This window comes from Mobula hypostoma, chromosome 7, assembly GCF_963921235.1.
Source record: "Mobula hypostoma chromosome 7, sMobHyp1.1, whole genome shotgun sequence".
Classification (NCBI taxonomy): domain Eukaryota; kingdom Metazoa; phylum Chordata; class Chondrichthyes; order Myliobatiformes; family Myliobatidae; genus Mobula; species Mobula hypostoma.
The window spans coordinates 138,589,575-138,608,747 of NC_086103.1; the positions used below are offsets into that span (position 1 = coordinate 138,589,575).

The 19,173-nt window shown below is 38.6% G+C and overlaps 1 protein-coding gene across 1 annotated transcript in view; it reads right to left on the minus strand.

The window, feature by feature from the left end:
• The window catches only part of cwf19l2 (CWF19 like cell cycle control factor 2), a 114,498-nt gene that overhangs the window by 83,149 nt on the left and 12,176 nt on the right, over positions 1-19,173 (minus strand). The window contains exons 3-6 of the mRNA XM_063054104.1: positions 15,483-15,593; positions 13,054-13,170; positions 8,507-8,626; positions 2,257-2,350 (exon numbers count right to left, since the gene is read on the minus strand). Of these exons, the coding sequence (XP_062910174.1) occupies positions 2,257-2,350; positions 8,507-8,626; positions 13,054-13,170; positions 15,483-15,593 (442 nt within the window). The remainder of the gene's footprint in view (positions 1-2,256; positions 2,351-8,506; positions 8,627-13,053; positions 13,171-15,482; positions 15,594-19,173) is intronic.

The window sequence follows — 19,173 nt, forward strand, 5'->3', positions numbered from 1 at the left end:
AGCCTGCCACAATGCTAACAGAATTTGTTCAGTCTGGTTTTGCAATTTTGTTCATGCTCACTTTCATTCCTGACTGCAACTAATCTGCATCTCTGGCCACCGTTCTATTGATTCAGCTACTTCAAAGGCTCTTTTAAATATAACTTGTGCTTCAGATAGGAGCCACTTTTGAATGCTTTCTTGTAAGATTCCACAAACTAAACAATCTTTCAGCACATCATTAAGCCTATCACTGAACTGACAATGCTTGGATAATTTCTTCAATTCAGCCACATAAACTGAAATGGACTCCCCTTCCTTTTGATTCCGCTTATGAAAACTAAAGTGTTTTGCAATCACTAATGTTTTAAGTGTTTAAGTGTTTCAGCATTACATTTGCCATATTAGCAAAGGTCATTTCAGCTGGTTTGGTTGAAGCCATCAAATATCTAAGCAAACTGTATACTTTCCCAACCAATGCACTCAGCAAAACTGATACTTGTTTTTCATTAGCTATTCCATTTGCTTTAAAATATTGTTTAATTCGCTCCATATAGATGAGCCAGTTATTCATTGTGCAATGGAACACGTCTATCTTTTCAACATAGCCAGTCTATCTGCTCCTTTTTGGTTTTTATGATTTTATCACCCAGTACTCACTGAATTCTTCCATTTTCTGCCTTTTTTAAAACTCAATCATTTTTCCTTTTGTGAAGAAAGCATGCTGCTCCAAAGGAAAAAAGAATGTGCTACACTTCCTTTTAAACTCAAATGTTTCACTGCACTTCAACAAAAAGGTAGCTGGGTTCATTTAAAACTTCCTTGTTGCCGCTGTTATGTTTTGTATTCTAAAACATTAAAGTAATTGTAAGGAAAAGAATGGAGCCCAAGAGAATGGGTCTTAGTTTCGTTTTTACTTTAAGCAAGGCACATACATATGATGTGGTAACGTCATGATGTATTCAATTCATGTACTTTTATGTATAACCATAATGAAATCATTTAAACAACAAAGAATGCTTGATCAAACAATATATTTACAATGTTACACGGAAACATAGAAACACAATACAGGACAATACAGGCCCTTCGGCCCACAAAGCTGTGCCGAACATGTCCCTACCTTAGAACTACCTAGGCTTTACCCATAGCCCTCTATCTTTCTAAGCACCATGTAGCCATCTAGAAGTCTCTTAAAAGACCCTATCATTTCTGCCTCCACCACCACAGCCGGTAGGTCATTCCATGCACTCACCACTCTCTGCATAAAAAACTTACCCCTGACATCTCCTCTGTACCTACTTCCAAGCACCTTAAAACTATGCCCTCTCATGTTAGCCATTTCTGCCCTGGGGAAAAACCTCTGACTACCCACATGATCAATGCCTCTTATTATTTTCTACACCTCTATCAGGTCACCTCCCATCCTCTGTCGCTGCAAGGAGAAAAGGCAGAGTTCACTCAACCTATTCTCATAAGGCATGCTCCCCAATCCAGGCAACATCCTTGTAAATCTCCTCTGCACCCTTTCTCAAATATTACTGATATATTAAATGCACAACAGAATTCCTCAGTGCAAGCACAAAAATCAAACTTGCCAACTTGTGGATACAGTTCATTATAAGATCAACAAGCTCTACTCCCAACTCATATGATATTAAATCTGCTTACCCATGACACCCTTGCTCCGACATGTTACAGACCATTAAGTTATAAATTAATCCTTAGTCTGACACATGCTCAAATTGGACTCACTAAACATCAAAATGCAACTGTAAAACCTATTTCTAATAGAAAGACAGATTAATGGAGTATAATTTGGTAGAAATGCAGTAATATTTTGAAAATCTAAAGTCAATGTCTCCAGAACATTTGGTATTTCTCACACAGAATGGTGGACAGAAGCGGTAGATAAGAGTTAGTTACACTTCCTGAAGTTTCTCAGTTACAGACTGCTAACTTGGTGCAATGTTAGAAGATATGTTGAACTTGTCCACTTTTTTTCACCTGTCTGGAAAGGTACACCACATGGGGTTAAGTAGAACCTGGCACATAACTCAAGAGATAAAACATGAGTTGCTACCTTCCACAAGGAATAAGGATTATAACTACTGAACACCAGAGGAAATGAAGATGCAGCTCCACTGTGACTTCCCAAATGAAAGAATACTGAAGCTTACAAAGATAAAGAAACTTCATTGTGCCCTGACAGTAACTCAAAAATGTGAATAACACTAAAACAGCACTCAAAGCTTAATGAATGAAATTCAAATTTACCTTTTTGAATTTTTGTTGAGTCATTTTCCACAGATGGCAAGCCTGTTCCTCCATTTTTCCAAAAGGGATTTAATTCTCTTTTGTCTATTTCAGCCTACAATGAAGTAAAATCAATTAATCAATTGCAACACTGTGCGTCCAACAGAGTGATCAGCAGCACTGGGGCTCCACAGGGGACTGTCTTGTCTCCCTTTCTCTTCACCATTTACACTTCGGACTTCAACTACTGCACAGAGTCTTGTCATCTTCAGAAGTTTTCTGATGACTCTGCCATAGTTGGATGCATAAGCAAGGGAGATGAGGCTGAGTACAGGGCTACGGTAGGAAACTTTGTCTCATGGTATGAGCAGAATTATCTGCAGCTTAATGTGAAAAAGACTAAGGAGCTGGTGGTAGACCTGAGTAGAGCTAAGGTACCAGTGACCCCTGTTTCCATCCAGGGGGTCAGTGTGGACATGGTGGAGGATTACAAATACCTGGGGATACGAATTGACAATAAACTGGACTGGTCAAAGAACACTGAGGCTGTCTACAAGAAGGGTCAGAGCCGTCTCTATTTCCTGAGGAGACTGAGGTCCTTTAACATCTGCCGGACGATGCTGAGGATGTTCTACGAGTCTGTGGTGGCCAGTACGGTCATGTTTGCTGTTGTGTGCTGGGGCAGCAGCTGAGGGTAACAGACACCAACAGAATCAACAAACTCATTCGTAAGGCCAGTGATGTTGTGGGGATGGAACTGGACTCGCTGACGGTGGTGTCTGAAAAGAGGATGCTGTCCAAGTTGCATGTCATCTTGGACAATGTCTCCCATCCACTACATAATGTACTGGTTGGGCATAGGAGTACATTCAGCCAGAGACTCATTCCACCAAGATGCAATACAGAGCGTCATAGGAAGTCATTCCTGCCTGTGGCCATCAAACTTTACAACTTCTCCCTTGGAGGGTCAGACACCCTGAGCCAATAGGCTGGTCCTGGACTTATTTCCTGGGATAATTTACATATTACTATTTAATTATTTATGGTGCAAGTGTAATGAAAACCAATTTCCCCCGGGATCAATAAAGTATGACTATGACTATGACTAATGAAATTGGAAAATAATCTAGTTTGCTTCTTTCCATTATCACTTCAATAAAGACCAACTGTTGAAAATTCTTCTTCTTAAATTTGGCTGCAGTTAAAATTTAATTCCATTTTGCACTTGCTTCAAGAAAAGGCTCCGTGCAAACCATGCTCTAAACTAGCACATCCACAAAAGACATAATCTCAAATGCCCCAAAAGATCTCTGAACCTTTCATGCTACAATGCACATCATCTCCAAAGAGCATGCTAATGGAATGGTGCTAAACTAACAAGTACGTAACTGTTCAATCTGGATCTCTCCACTCCAGAATTAAAGGTAACCTGAACTTCTACCATCAAGCTGCGTACAATAGTGTTTTTGTGGATGCACACTCAAGGCAAACTCCAAGTCACTGTCAATTTGTTCACTGATATATATGAGAAAAAACTTACAAATTAATTTTCCTCTTCCAGTTGACTCCACCACTCAACAGTGTCCCTCAACAATAAAAGTCTCACACAAAAACAGGGAAAATGAGGATCAATTATCTCAGGTGTCACCTCCAAGCACAGCAGATATCAATGATGATATTCACCATCATCTTCAGTGCTTCAAGAGGAACAGAGTGCTGGAAGATAAAAACCTCAAAGCTAGAACAGAGCTCATGATTTACCAAGGTAGCAGTGACCCTTGCTCGCTTATATTTCTGAGACATGGACTACCAAAGCAATGGAGCGATAATATCAATGTGATAATCAAGAAAATATTCAAGGATATTCTCAATGTAATAGCTCCACTGACACAAGGAAATCCGTGGCCCTTGACTGCTCAAATTGGAGGAGCATGCCAGTGAGGACTTCAAAGCACAAAAAAAAACACAATGTAACTAGCTGAAGGAATGCATGATCTAAATTTTTTTAACCACCTGCCCCATTAAGTATCCTCTGTCCCAACTGCAGTTTCTGTATTGACTTAATCAGCTGCCTCAAAACCAGAAAAGCAGCAAATCACTTTCAAACCCTAGGATGGAGAAGAGATTAAGAATAAGAAGAGGTTATTAGGGTAGCCCAAATGAACAAGAGAAAATACAATGACTATTTGATATATCTGAGATAAATAAGAAATTGGAAACTAGACTACCGTGAATTATTTTATTTATAATGAAACCCCACATTCTGTGCACTTAAGTAACTTATAAAAACAAAAAGCTTTGTCACTCTTAAGTATGATAAATACAGCTGGCACAAAGTAAAAGCAAGAATAATAAAATCAACATCATAATCAATTCAAAAAGTCAACTTTGCTCTGCTAATAGAAAACAGCAATCAAATATGAACAGTTATACTGTTAGCTGCTCAAATCTTTCAAACGGAAAGCTGGCACATTCCTCTATATAGGAATGAGAAACTCTAGATTTAGAACAACTGCTTGGTAACAGTTGCTGAACTTTCAATAGCAAAACTTCTCAGATTATCCTTTGGACATGACCTAATTTGCCATTATCAAAACTCACAGGATCAATAACTCTAGCTAAAAGTACGTTCAGGTAGGAAAGAACACAAGCACTGTATCTGATAACTTCGTTTCAGTTTAGCTAGGTCGAAGTCTATTATCATTCTATAAACCGGAAAACCTCTCAGAGTAGTACAGCATGGAAACAGGCCATATGGCCCAACACCTCCAAACTGAGCAAGGTCTTTCTTTTGAAAAACACTCCGCACTGCCCCGCCATTCACCGTGAATGTCCTACCCTGGCTGAACTTCCCATCATTTCACACTTGACCAACATAAATTCCATCCACAATTCCCACTTTTCAAGTTGATCTATATTCTGTTGTAAGTTTAAAGTTGAAAGTAAAATTAATATCAAAGTACTGTATGTCAACATGGAGCAGAGAACGAGTTTGTAAATCTGGTGAAAGCAAAGGATGTTTGGAATGTCGAGGGTGGAGCACCGCGGGAGGGGTGTGGAAGGGGTGGCAGAGAAGGAGTACTGGGGGGAGGGGGGCTGCCATGGGTGCAGACACACACAGCCATGAGACACCGTACAAAGTCATTTCATTCCAAACAATTACAGAATGTCTCTCTGGTGCTCCCAGCTCCCACCCCTCTTCCTTCCCCTTTCCCAATCGTGATTCCCCTTCCCACTCTCAGGACCACGTTAAAGACCCATATCAGAATCAGGTTTATCATCTATCACTCACATATATCATGAAATTTGCTTTTTTTTGCTGTAACAGTACAGTGCAATACATAAAATTATATGTGCCTAAGATTTTTACACAGTACTGTATGTCTCCATATACTACCCTAAGATTTATTTTATTGTGGGCATTCACAGTAGATACAAAGAAACATAATGGAATTAATGAAAAACTACACACAAAGAAAAACACGCAACCAACATGTAAAATATGACAAACTCTGCAAATAAAATAAATAATTAATAAATAACACTGAGAGCAGGAGTTCTCATAGGTTGTGGAAACAGTTCAGTGTTGTGGTGAGTGAAGTTATCCAAGCTGGTTCAGAAGCCTGATGGTTAAAAGGTAATAACTGTTCCTGAACCTGGTGGTGTGTGACTTAAAAGAGCCTGGGCTGGATGCTGGATATCCTTGATGATGGATGCTTCTTTCTTGTGGCAGTACTCCTTGTAGACATGCTCAACGGTGGGAAGGGCTTTTCCTGTGATGGACTGGGCTGTATCCACTGCTTTTTGATGGTTTCTCCATTCATGGGCATTGAAGTTTCCATACCAGGCCATGATGCAACCAGTCAGGTTGCGTACCTATAAAACTTTATCAAAGTTTGGTAAGAAGCGCTGGCGTGCCTTCTTTGTACAGGCACTTACATGCTGGTCCCAGGACGGTTGCTCTGAATGATAACATCAAGGAATTTAAAGTTGCTGACCCTCTCCACCTCCAATCCCCAGATGAGGACTGGCTCATGGATCTCCTATTGCAGAGCTATAGTCAGTGAAGTCACCTGATGTAGGCATCTTCACTGTCTGGATGTTCCAAGGCTGAGTGAAGAGCCAATGAAATGGCATCTGCTGTTGACCTGTTGTGACAGTAGGCAAATTGGAACATATCCAAGTCACTCAGGGAGGAGCTGATGACCAACCTCTCAAAGCACTTCATCACGGTGAAAGTAAGTGCTACTGGATGATAGTCATTAAGGCAGGTAACCACATTCTTCTTGGACATCATCTTGAAGCAGGTGGGTACCCAAGACTGCCATAGTAAGAGGTTAAAGATATCAGTAAACACATCAGCCAGTTGATTAGCACGGGTCTTCAGTACTCAGCCTGGTGTGCTAATCCTGGGTGACTTTGACCCTCCTGAAGAATGCTGTCATGTGAGCCTGAGACTGAAATTACCAGGTTGTTGGGAGCTGTGGAAGTTCGCGAAGGTGCCTCCACGTTTTGTTGGTCAAAGTGAGCATAAAAGGCATGACCTATCTGGGAACGAAACCTTGTTATCACCTAAGTCACTTGGTTTTACTTTGTAGGAGGTGATAGCATTCAACTCCTGCCACAACTGTTGGAACATCCTTCTGTGATTCAAGTTTAGTCCAGAATTGCCACTTCACATGAGAGATGGCTTTCCGGAGATTATACCTGATCCTCTCGTACTTTCCTTGGTCACCAGACCTTCTCGACACCGATCTAGGCCTCAGCAGATTGTGGATCTTTTGATTCATCTAGGGTTTCTGGTTGGGGAAGACCTTGAATGATCTTGTGGGGACACACTTGTCCACAAGTGTTGTTGTAAATTCTGTGACAACCACGGCATATTCATTCAGATCCTCTGACGAGTCTTTGAACATGGTCCCCAGTCCACCGACTCAAAGCAATCCCATAGCTGCTCCTCTGCCTCCCGCGACCACCTCCTCGATGTTTTTACCTCTGGGCTTTAGCCTCTGCCTGCACACAGGTAGGAGGAGGATAGCCAGAAGATCAGACTTCCTAAAATGCAGTCTAGGGATGGAATGGTAAGCATTCCTGATGGTAGCAGTAGTTGAATGTGTTGGGACCCCTGATACTGCAGGTAATATGCTGATGATAATTGGACAGAGATTTCTTCAAGCTAGGCTAATTGAATTTCCTGGCAAAGATGTGAAAGACGTCAGAGTAGGCTGTTTCTTGTTTGCTAATCACAGCACTCAATACATAGAGTGCTTGCTTAACATTTGCCCTCGGCAGTGTATAAACTAAAGTCAGATTCACGAGGGAGAACCCTCTCTGAGCTTAATCATTACATGTCCCAGTTCCAGAGAACCTATAAAACTACTTTTACTCTCCATAATACTTGACAATCAGGCCACTAACATTCTCATTGAAGTCATTAATATATTTGACAAAAAAATCCAAAAGACCCAGCAAAAATCTCTGCAACACTCCACTGGTCACAGGCTCCAATCTGAAAAAAAAACTCCCCACTATCATCAATTCAATTTTGTATCCAATTTGTTGGTTTCTCTGGGCCTAGATTTTTAGTTGCAACTTGATTTTTCCTGTCAGTAGTAGGAAAGAGTCAATCAGAGTAATACTTCAAAACTTATGTAGCAGTTACTTAAAAACAAACCAAAACCACTGAAAGACTGAGTACAGGAGTTGACACTGTACTACGGGCTTCAAATTAACTAGTTCCAAGTTGAAAAAAGTACGTTCGTTCCATTATTACAAAAACAGCAAAGACAAACGATCTTATTGTGATATTAGAAATAAGCAAAATAATGAAGTGTTCCAATTAGCATAATGAAGCAATCAACAACAAAAAAAAAATCATTCCCTAGTTACCTCTCAACTAGACTAAACTGACTAAGACAAACGAAAATACATAACTATACTCATTTGTTTCTACCACACCCCAACCCAATGACAAATTACCGTCCGGTCCATAATAAACTCACAACACAAAATACAATGCAGACAGACAGAAAATAGATACACAGCTCCTACAACTTACATGAGAAATTTGAGTGCTGTTAATGGCAAGACAGCTCTTAAAAAAAAATTGATGCCATTAGATGGATCACTACATTCGGAGTTGTATTACCTATGATGGTAGCAGCATCATCCAACATGACAAAAATTTTAAATACACTATATCTACAATTACTAGTTGCCTAATTATGCTTGTTTAATGTTAATTCTCTTTCTCCCCCCCCCTGCCCCCTACCTGTTCAATGGCTTTCACTTTCTCATGCTCCATTTTTTTCTTCTCCAGTTTTCCAGCCTGGATCTCAGCAGTAGATATAGACTTTATGGACATGAAGTCTAATGTCATCCATTCATCCCTCTAGTACAGAAAGAATACATCATAGAATGGATTTGCCTCAGAAATAAATACTTTTAAAGTACACCCAAAGTATAAAAAAATCCTCCTGCAGGTGACTTCTGATAGAGAATGGTCGAGAGTTTCTTTTCTTAGGTGTCCAAGAGAGGGAGCCCAGTTGTAATAATTTTATCTTTGAAAAGGACACATGTTCAGTTTTGGACAGTGCAATTCATATCAATCAAAATCTAAGCAACACACACAAAATGCTGGAGGAACTCAGCAGGCCAGGCAGCATCGATGGAAAAGAATAAACAGTCGACATTTCGAGCCAAGACCCTTCTTCAGAACTGTATACGCATATACAGTAAAATGTAGAAATTCATAAGCCACTTCAAGAAATTCCTGCTTCTCCAAAGACTTCACAAGCACACTTCTTGGGAATTAATAATTTGACAATAAAATTTTCTCCCCCCCCCAACAAATTTTGCTATTAACCGATTTCACTAATTTCCCCCCAAAATATTACTTTTTGACACATGCTATAGATGAATTGTCATTAATTTCCTAAATCATTATTGCTGACCAATTTCATATGTTGATGAATTGTCAAAATTGTAAAATATTTCAAAATATTGTTTTATAATTTATAAAAATTATGTACCTTTAAAGGTTTGTAAAGTTGTTCCCTCCATCTTATTGATATATTTCAATTTATATTTTAAAAATTTTAGATTTTTCATTAAAAATTGCAATTGCATCTCTAAGGTTACTTCCTTTTGTAATGTGATTGACTGCTAAGTCTAATCGGTCACATGGTGGAGTCACAAGAACTGATACTCAATAGCAACCAAAAGACATAAGAAACAAGTAATGTGGGAAACCTACACCGCCAAGAGTAGCTTTAACTATTTAGTTAAAATGTTAAAACAATGTTGAATCATTAATGATATAACAAACAGCAAGGATCCCAGGGTTCGATCCCAGTGGTACATCACTCGTCATAAGTTTCCAATCACAAAAACAATTTTCACTATTCACCCCTAATTATCAAGCCAATTTTGGATCCAGTTTGCCAACTTGCCCTAGATTCCACTTCCTTTAAACTTTTGGACCTGCTTTCCATGTTGGACATTGTCAAAGACCTTAATGAAGTCTAAAAAAGATTACATCAATCATATTGCCTTCATCAATACATTTTTGTATGATAAAAGTGACATTAAATCCCCCTAACAAAGCCATACCAACCATTCTTGATGAAGCCCTGTGTTTGAAATGTAGATTAACCCTGTTCTTCAGAAATTTTTCCAACAATTTCCCTACCATCTGCATTAGACTTACAGGCAGGTAATTACTTGGGTTAGCCCACTGAACTTCTAGAACATATTTGCTGTCTTCCAGTAATTTGGAATTTTATCTGCGGCCAGCAAAAATCTGTAAACTGTTTGAGGCTCCAGAAGTTTTATGTCTTGCATTATAGGCCACTGTGGGAAGCATCTATCAGGTCCTGGGACTCCATTCACCTTAAAGCCCATGAAAATATCTAGCATTTCCTTCCTGTGCTCCAGAATTTCAGCATTCCCTCCCCAAATTCTCCAACTACAATGCTCTTCTCCTTAGTGAATACAGATTAGAGACACTCAATAAGATCTGATGTGTGCTCATGTTCCCTGTATACATTGCCCTTTTGATCCACTATTGGACGCATTTATTCCCTGGTCATGACATCACCTTTAAAATAATTTTAATATGTTTTAGGATTTTCCTTCAATTTTATTTACTCTCTTAAAATTTGTGGATTTGTTTTGCCCCCTTAATTCCTATTTTTATATCCCCAACATGATTCTCTTAAAGACCCTCTCCTACTTACAGTTCTCTACACTCAAAATGTATGCTTCCATTTTTTTTTTAAATCCAACCCTCAATATCACCCAACATCCAGGAATCCAATATGCTTTTGTAATTTTATTTTACTTTATGGGAACACAGGGGCCCTGAACTTGTTTTAAATATTTCTGTCAAATGCAGACATCCGTAAACAGTTGCTCCCAGTCCACTTTTGCCAGTCCCTGTTTTATAATATTGAAATCAACGTTCCCCCAATTCAGGATCTTAATTTCTGGACCATTCTTATTCCTTTCCATAGCCTTCTGGAAATCTACAATCATAGTTATAGTACTATAGTCTAAGTTATAGTCATTCTATCTAAAATAGCTGCTGACACTCCTTCTACTTGCTAAAAAAGATTTCCTACGATTGGGTCAGTATTATTCCATTTCTACTAGCACTGCCTGTACATTGGCTCAAAAGCTCTCCTGGATGCACTTCAATGATTCCAGCTCCTCTATGTTATTCACATAAAGGCAATTAAGCTAATACTAAGAAAATTGAAATCATCTCTTCCTTCATCCCTATTACCATTACACCTCTCAGTGATTTGACTACATTTATTTATTGAGATATAGCACAGAATAGGCCCTTGTAGCCCTTCGAACTGTGCCACCCAGCATTTAATCTGAGCCTAATCACTGGAGAATTTACAATGACCAATAAACCTACCAATCTTTGGACTGTGGGAGGAATCTGGAGCACCCAGAGGAAACCCACGCAGTCACGGGGAGAAAGTACAAGCTCCTTGCAGGCAGCAGTGGGAATTGAACCCAGGTCATCTGTAAAGCGTTGTGCTAACCACAATGCCACCATGCTGCCTCTAACTTCTGCTCCTCTAACTTTTGGGAAGTCTGCAGCATACTCTACTGGCCCTCTTTCTGTTCCTGAACTCTCCTGATATGATCTCATTTGAAAAGTCTTCTAGCGTATGCTGTCAGAATACTGCAGTTTTGGAGTACTTAATCAATACAGCAGCACTACCTTTAATTTTACATCACCCTTTCCCCCAATTCCTAAAAGTTCTATATCCTGAAATGGAAGTTGCCAGTGCCCCCCCCCCAACTTCTTTCAACCAGATTACTGTCTTAGCAACAATATCAAGAGTGTTTAGCAACATGCTTTAATTTCTCTGCCTTACGAGGTCAGACTCTGCATTAAAATAGCTGCAGTTTACCTTTGATTCCACCCATGCATCTCACCATGCCTATGTCTGCTCTATCTACTAGACTGATTTAGCTTGTCCTCCCCCAGCTCTATGCAATTACCCCATACCCCATTCCCTGCTACAAGCTTAAACCTTGTACAACTAGCATCAGCAAACCTCCTCACAAAGAGCTGGATCAGTTCTAGTTCAACAGCACCCACTCAGTCTGTGCAACCCATTGAGTATGTGCATCTCATCTTCCCCAGAAATCATCCACATCATACAGTGATCAAAGGCCTTCCTTCATTTAGCTAAACATTCAAACAACAGGGAGGATAGAAACTTCCTGTTTCTATACTCATTGCACTGAGTGGCACTGAAGTTATGCTGAAGGAGTAGATTCAGAACAGGTGATCTTATCAAGTTTGTGTAGTTCAGCTATGTCTGATCATGAGTAACCCTATATCCCTGTTCAAAGCACTGATTCATAACTGTATTCAGCCAGAAATACTGAGTCTATATCCTGACATCCTCACCAATGCTACATTTTACCAATAAACCTTGGGGAATATTGGATATGGCAAAGGCCATATGGATACGGCATTTGACAAAATTGCATCCATAGCACTGAAGTCCAAGCATGTTCTGTTTATAGATCACCTCCAACAACGTGCAAATAATCTTGACAATGTCTGGGTACTAGCTTGTACCACGTCCACTAACTTAAAAATTCACTCGCATTCATTTTCATCACTCTCACCACACCAGCAGTGCTGCACTATCTTTGTGCATTAAAAATCCAGGCTAATCTACGCACATCTCAAACTTTCAATCTGTATTCTCAAGGACAAGGGCTTCAAGAATATGGGAACACTACCACCTGCAGGCTTTCATCTAAACTGCTACACATTCCTGACTTGGAAACACATCAGTGCTCCTTGATCAATGAGTCTAAATTCAAAACATTCTCCCCAAGAGTGTTGTGGGAATACCTTCATCAGAAGGACTGTGTTGGATCGAGGAGGTGGCTTGCCACTATCTTCTCAGAGTAATTAGAAACAAACAATCAATGCTGTTCTTCCCAGAGATGCCAAGATCCCAAAAAATGGATATTCAAAACTTTATTTAAATATGCAGTTGCTCAAACATGATGAATCTTGAAGGACTTCAACAATATAGGAAGAAGATGGCCACTGGAAAAAAAGCCTGCAAACTTTGGAAACTGAGATTAAAGCAGAAAGTACAGTCAATGAACCTCTATAGCCTTCATTAAAGTAACAAGCTTCTATTTTTTCCTCGCTTTTTTGCTTGGTTTACGTGGCTTCTGAGAAGAAAAATAGAGGCATGGACTTGGAAAGTTTACTTATGTATGTTTCTCATATTATAAAATTCTGGCATCCCAAAAACTCTCTCATACCTGAATGGAGTCTGTTTTTTCTGCTGAACTTGATTGTTCTTCTTTGATTTTCCAGAGTTTCTGACTGTTGTCAACATTAGAAACAGCCGAAGATTCAACCCACTCAATCTCTGAACTCTGAAGTGTAAAAATCAATTAAAATACTTTTTTTTTGAAACTATGACAAGCACAGAAATAGGATTTGTTAAGATGGAAGGATATTTTTTAAACAGATAAGTTATTTAACTTTCAAACAGATCAAGCATTTCCATGAAAAGTTTCTCACCTTTCTTAATTTAATGCTGCATTACTGTATTTTTCTAACATACTTGATAAAGCAGTAACTACTTTGTATTCTTTACAATTAATTTATTCTAACAATTTTTACTAACTCAACAAAGAAATTTGTACAGAGTCACAAGTGGCTACAAATGCTGGAATCCAGACCAACAAACAACCCACTGAATGCTTTGACTAAAGATCCAGTTCAGGAGGGGAGTGAAACTGTTGATGTTTCAGGCCAAAACCCTCTATCAGAAGCAAGGCTGGAGAGGTAAGAAAGCCAGCATAAAGAAGAGGGGGTAGTGCCGAGACAGGGGCCAGTGACCAATTGTGGATCAATGTTCATAACATAGCTTTTATGTAAAAAGGCAAGATTTTTCTCCGAAATATTGTTCAAACTTTAACATAGTCGCTTTGAAGTCAAATGCAGAGAATCGTCAATCAAAAAAATTAGTATTTTGCTAAAAATGATTTATTATGATCTTCGTATCTGAATTTGCATTGTTATGGTTTGTCAATAGTTAATTTGAAATACAGTATCAGAACCAAGTTTAATATCACCCGCATATGTCGTGAAATTTGTTAACTTTGTGGCAGCAGTACAATGTAATGCATAATAAATATAGAAAAATAAACTGAAATACAGTAAGTATATATGTATATTCAATAGTTAAATTAAAATTAGCACAAAAACAGAATTTTTTTAAAAAGTGAGTTAGTGTTCATAGGTTTAACATCCATTTAAAAATCAGATGGCAGAGGGTATGAAGTAGTTCCTGGATCACTGAGTATATGCCTTCAGGCTTCCGTACCTCCCTCCTGATGGAACAATGAGAAGAGGGCATGTCCTGGGTGACGGGGGTCCTAAGTGATTGACATCGCCTTTCTGAGGCACCACTTATAACTAATTTAATAAAATTATTATTTGCTTTAACTTTACACCATCATTTCTCCTGCCATTAATCCTGCTTATTTTCCACCCTGTAAGATGATAAAAATGAATGTCAGCTTGTGCATATAATTATCTGCACATGTTGACATTTTGATTAACTGATAGCATTGCACTGGACTATGCCCACATTTGTTTGCCCTATAGCTAACCTCAAGGCAGTACTAACCTTTCGTAGCTGTATTATACACATACCAGCTTTCATGACCTTTGTGTAGTGGGTCATTCATAGTGCTAAGGCCTCACTCAGGTGGTGCAAGCCAAGGCCTCAACCAAGGACAGTCTCATTAGTCTTCATAAAGTCTTAAGATTCAAGATTCAAAATTGTTTAATGTCATTTCCATTACACAAATGTGGAGAACGAAATAGTTGTTATTCCAGGTCCAGTGCAACACAAAAAAACTCAGTAAGATAAAGACCACAATAAATATAAATACATAAGGTAACTTACATACATAAATTAATAGCATGTATGTCCATAAAGTGATGCTAGGCAGAGGAATGTCTGTACATGAGGAGACTCTGACAAGAAATGATAAATTAGTGGTGATGGGGTGGGGGTGGAGGTGTTGATCAGGCTTACTGCTTGGGGAAATTAACTGTTTGAGTCTGGTGATCCTGGCATTGATGCCACATAGCTTCCTCCCTAATGGGAGTGGGACAAACAGTCCATGAGCAGGGTGTGTGGGTCCTATCATGATGTTACTGGTCCTTCTCCAGCACCTTTCTGAATATATTCATTTAGAAACAACTGAAAAGATTTAATTGATTAAAAAAATAATAACTAATAAATATTTTCTTAAAATCACTTAAAACACTATTTACTGGCATATCCAACGCCCAATTGCAGTGGCATGGGAGTGATCCAATCCTATTCAGCTTAATCTATACTAACAATCAGGGGAAAATTATACCCAGAAAATAAAAACCACATTTACAATTTGTAAGCAGTTATACTGGGCTTCGAGGCATATGGTCCTGAGTTTGAATCTGGTTGGGTCGCAACCTGGGCAGCAGCAGTATCTGTGCGGAAGAAAGGCCTGGAAATCTACTTTCATATCTTGCCACGAAAACCATATAGACAACTACATTATCCATAGGGTCTCCATGAGTCAATGCCAACTCAACTGCACTCAACAACAACATGTTTGTTTTACCCCACATTTCCAGCAGCTTGTCACAACATAAAAACGTTTTATACTCCTAATTCCACACTTACAGAAGGACTGTCACTGAATGCTTCTGTCTTATCTTTTGACTTGCTCTTCTTTTTCACTTTTTTGTCTTTCTTTGATTTCTTTTTTTTCTTCTTGGATTTAACAGAATGTTCCTATAAAAAAGCACAATTCAAACATTTTATCATTTTTGTAAATTACTTAAGTGTGGAATTTTGATACCATTGTATAACTGTAAATCTGTGAAACTATTTAGTGACATTGTGAAATGAAAAGGAGTCATATGAAGTCATATTTCATTAATTACTGCAATAAAATTCTTCCTCTAGTGACAATTTACAATGTACATTTAACATTGTAATGCATGCCAAAAATATTTCACAACAGTATTATCTGAGAGCGAACAGAAGGAATATATTAGGGCAGGTAACCAGAACTTGGTCAGAATCATGGGTTTAAATGAGAGTTGTAAGGAGGATTGTAATGGCTTTTGGGACATGTTTTCAGATGTATAAACAACCAAAGATGGTGAACCTATGGCACATGCAAAAATTTTGAAACAGCGAATAATTTTATACTTTAATTAATATTAAAACAATGGTTACATGCAAATAAGCAATATGACATCCTTTTCCTGAATAAAGTCCATAATTATTGTAACCAATTCATTAATCAATGATAATCTCTACTCAAAATTACCAACGCAAGTGAGAGAATTCTCTAGAAGCAGCAATTTGGGCACACACTCTCAAAAAATGTTCGCCTCCACTGGTCTAAGCAAATTGATATCATGATGACTAATGATTGTGCAAAAGAATTTAGAGATTCTGAAAGGTTATAGTAACGAAAGTTAATCGATATGAAGGACAAGGATATGTAAACAACGTCAAGAATTTTAAACTCGAAGATTTGCTAGACCTGGAGGCAACACAAGTCAGAGAGGAAATGAAGTGAAGGAAACTAAAGTAGAGAAGATTCTGCTTGAGTTATTTCAAAATCCTGGGATGAAGTATGACCTACAATCATCTCAGTTAGTACGAAAACCATTACCAATTATGCCAAATGATATAGAAGTTTATGTTGGGACTCATTTACAATCATATGATCAGAAGTAAAGGTGTTCATTTTATCATTTCCCTAGCAGCTACCCAAGTTGAAACAAGATTTTTAGTAACATATATGAAAACAAACTGAGCTTGCTGTAAGCAATGATATGTTAAGATCGTTTATCTCCACTTTGTTTTACAGCCTAAATTTGCTGTGTCTCTGCTTATCTACTGCTGAGATCCTCATTTGCTCTTCTGAAAACTCTAGTTTATCTATTTGAATACTTGGACACCTTCCAAGTTCCACTCTATAAAAATGAAGCTGTCTTATAACTGAAGAAACACAAAACAGAGAGTTTCTGGATAGAAATAAATAAAGGATAAGGGCAATACACACAAAATGCTGGAGGAACTCAGCAGGCCAGGCAGCATCTATGGAAAAAAATAATTTCCAGCATCTGCAGATTTTCTCTAGTTTGTGAAAGGATAAGGGCTACAATTTTAAAACTAGGGTGAAGACCTTAATATTGAGGCAGAAGCTAAGATTATCCATCACACTTCCCATTGCCCTATTCTCACTGATCTACTTTGCTTGGCATTTATACATCTCAGTTTCAAAACTCTAATAATGGGAATGCAACTACTTCTATGTTCCCTTTTAGTTGCCTCTATGTACATATACATCACCATTTCTTCTAGTCAAAAGCTGTGAATATCCAACCTTAGAATGAGTATCTCCATCACCTCTAACACGGTCTGCAACCAATGAATTAGGAGTACATAGTATTGTAAATATTGAAAGCAAATTAATTTAGGCCAAAAGAATATATGCTAAAATAGAGACTGAGGAAATAATGGGAAGAGATTGACTGCCTGTGCTTTAAAATACAGAGACAAGATGAAACAAGACTTTCAGCTGTTAGTCACATCAGTAGTGGGAAAGTTATTGGAAGGCATTCTAAGGGACCGATATATGAGTATTTGGATAAACATGGACTGATTAAGAACAGTCAACATGGCTTCATGTATGGTAGGTCATGTCCAAGCAATCTCACAGAGATTTTTGAGGAAATTATCAGGAAAGTTGATGAAGGCAAGGATGTTGTTTACATGGACTTTAGCAAGGCATTTGACAAGGTCCCACATGGGAAACTGGTCAAGGTTCAGTTGCTTGGCATTCAAGCTGAGGTAGCCAATTGGATTAGATACTGCATTTGTGGGAGAAGCCAGAGAGTGGTAGTAGATAGTTGCCTCTCTAACGGGAACCGTGACCAGCGCAGGGCTGCTGGGACTGGTGCTGGGTACGTTGTTGTTTGTCATCTATATCAATGATCTGCATGATAACATGGTTAACTGGATCAGCACATTTGCAGATGACATCAAGATTGGGGGTGTAGTGGATTATCGGGAAGACCATCAGAGCTTGCAGCAGGATCTGAACCAGGTGGAAAAATGGAGGGCCCTGAGGAGTGCTGTAAAACAAAAGGTTCTGGGAATACAGGTCCATAATTCATTGAAAGTGGCATCACAGGTAGATATAGTCATAAAGAAAGGTTTTGGCACATTGGCCTTCATAGATCTAAGTACTGAGTACAGGAGATTGGATGTGATATTGAAGATGTACATGATGTTGGTAAGGCCTAATTTGGAGTATTATGTGCAGTTTTGCTCAACAATCTATAGGAAAGATGTAAATAAGGTTGAAAGAGTACAGAGAAAATTTATGAGGATATTGTTGAGACTGGAGGATCTGAGATACAAGGAAAGATTGAATAGGCTAGGATTTTATCCTTGGAACGTAGAAGATTGAGAGGAGATTTGATAGAGGGATACAAAATTATGAGGCGTATAGATAGGGTAAAGGAAAGCAGGTTTTCCCCCACTGAGACTGGGTGGGGTGAGAACTAGAGGTCATGGGTTAAGGGTTAAGGGTGAAAGGTGAAAATTTGAAGGGGAACATGGAGAAACTTCTTCACTCAGAGAGTTGTGAGAGTGTAGAATTAGCTGTCAGTGCATGTGGTGAACATGAGCTCTATTTCAATGTTTAAGAGAAGTGTGGATAGGTATACAGATGGTAGGGGTTTGGAGAGCTATGGCGTTGCTGTCGGTCGATGGGAGTAGGCAATTTAAATGGTTTGGCAAGGACTAGATGGGCCAGAGGGCCTTTTTTCTGTGCTATACTTTTCTATGACTCTAAAATACTTTTACCACAGGAAAAAGTATCACAGGAGAAACAAGGCCTATAAGATGAGAATTATTGTGCTCAACAAAACAGTTTAAAATCTCTGGTGTAAAGAGTTTGTGAGAAACTAAATGATTAAAGTATTGATCAGGAACCAGAAATTTAAAAAAATATGGAACACGTCATCTGAGCACAGAATTTAAGGACTATAAACTGATTCTGAGAGAGATTTTAAAACAGTTTAGATGTTCTCGAGAAACTTCAAGAAACTATATTTAGAAAACAAGGGAGGAATTGGGAAACTGGGGATTTACAATCACAGTTGGAATGCAAGGTCAACATTTGCTGAGAGAATCGGCAAAGAAATTAAGACAGCTGGCTTATCCAGGATACATTTAATTTATGGTATTTGTCAGTCTTACTAAACAAGAGATGGCGAATGGTTCCAAGATTGTTTAACAAAATAACCGGGATGGATGGCTGATGTGAATGTGAGATATGCAGAAA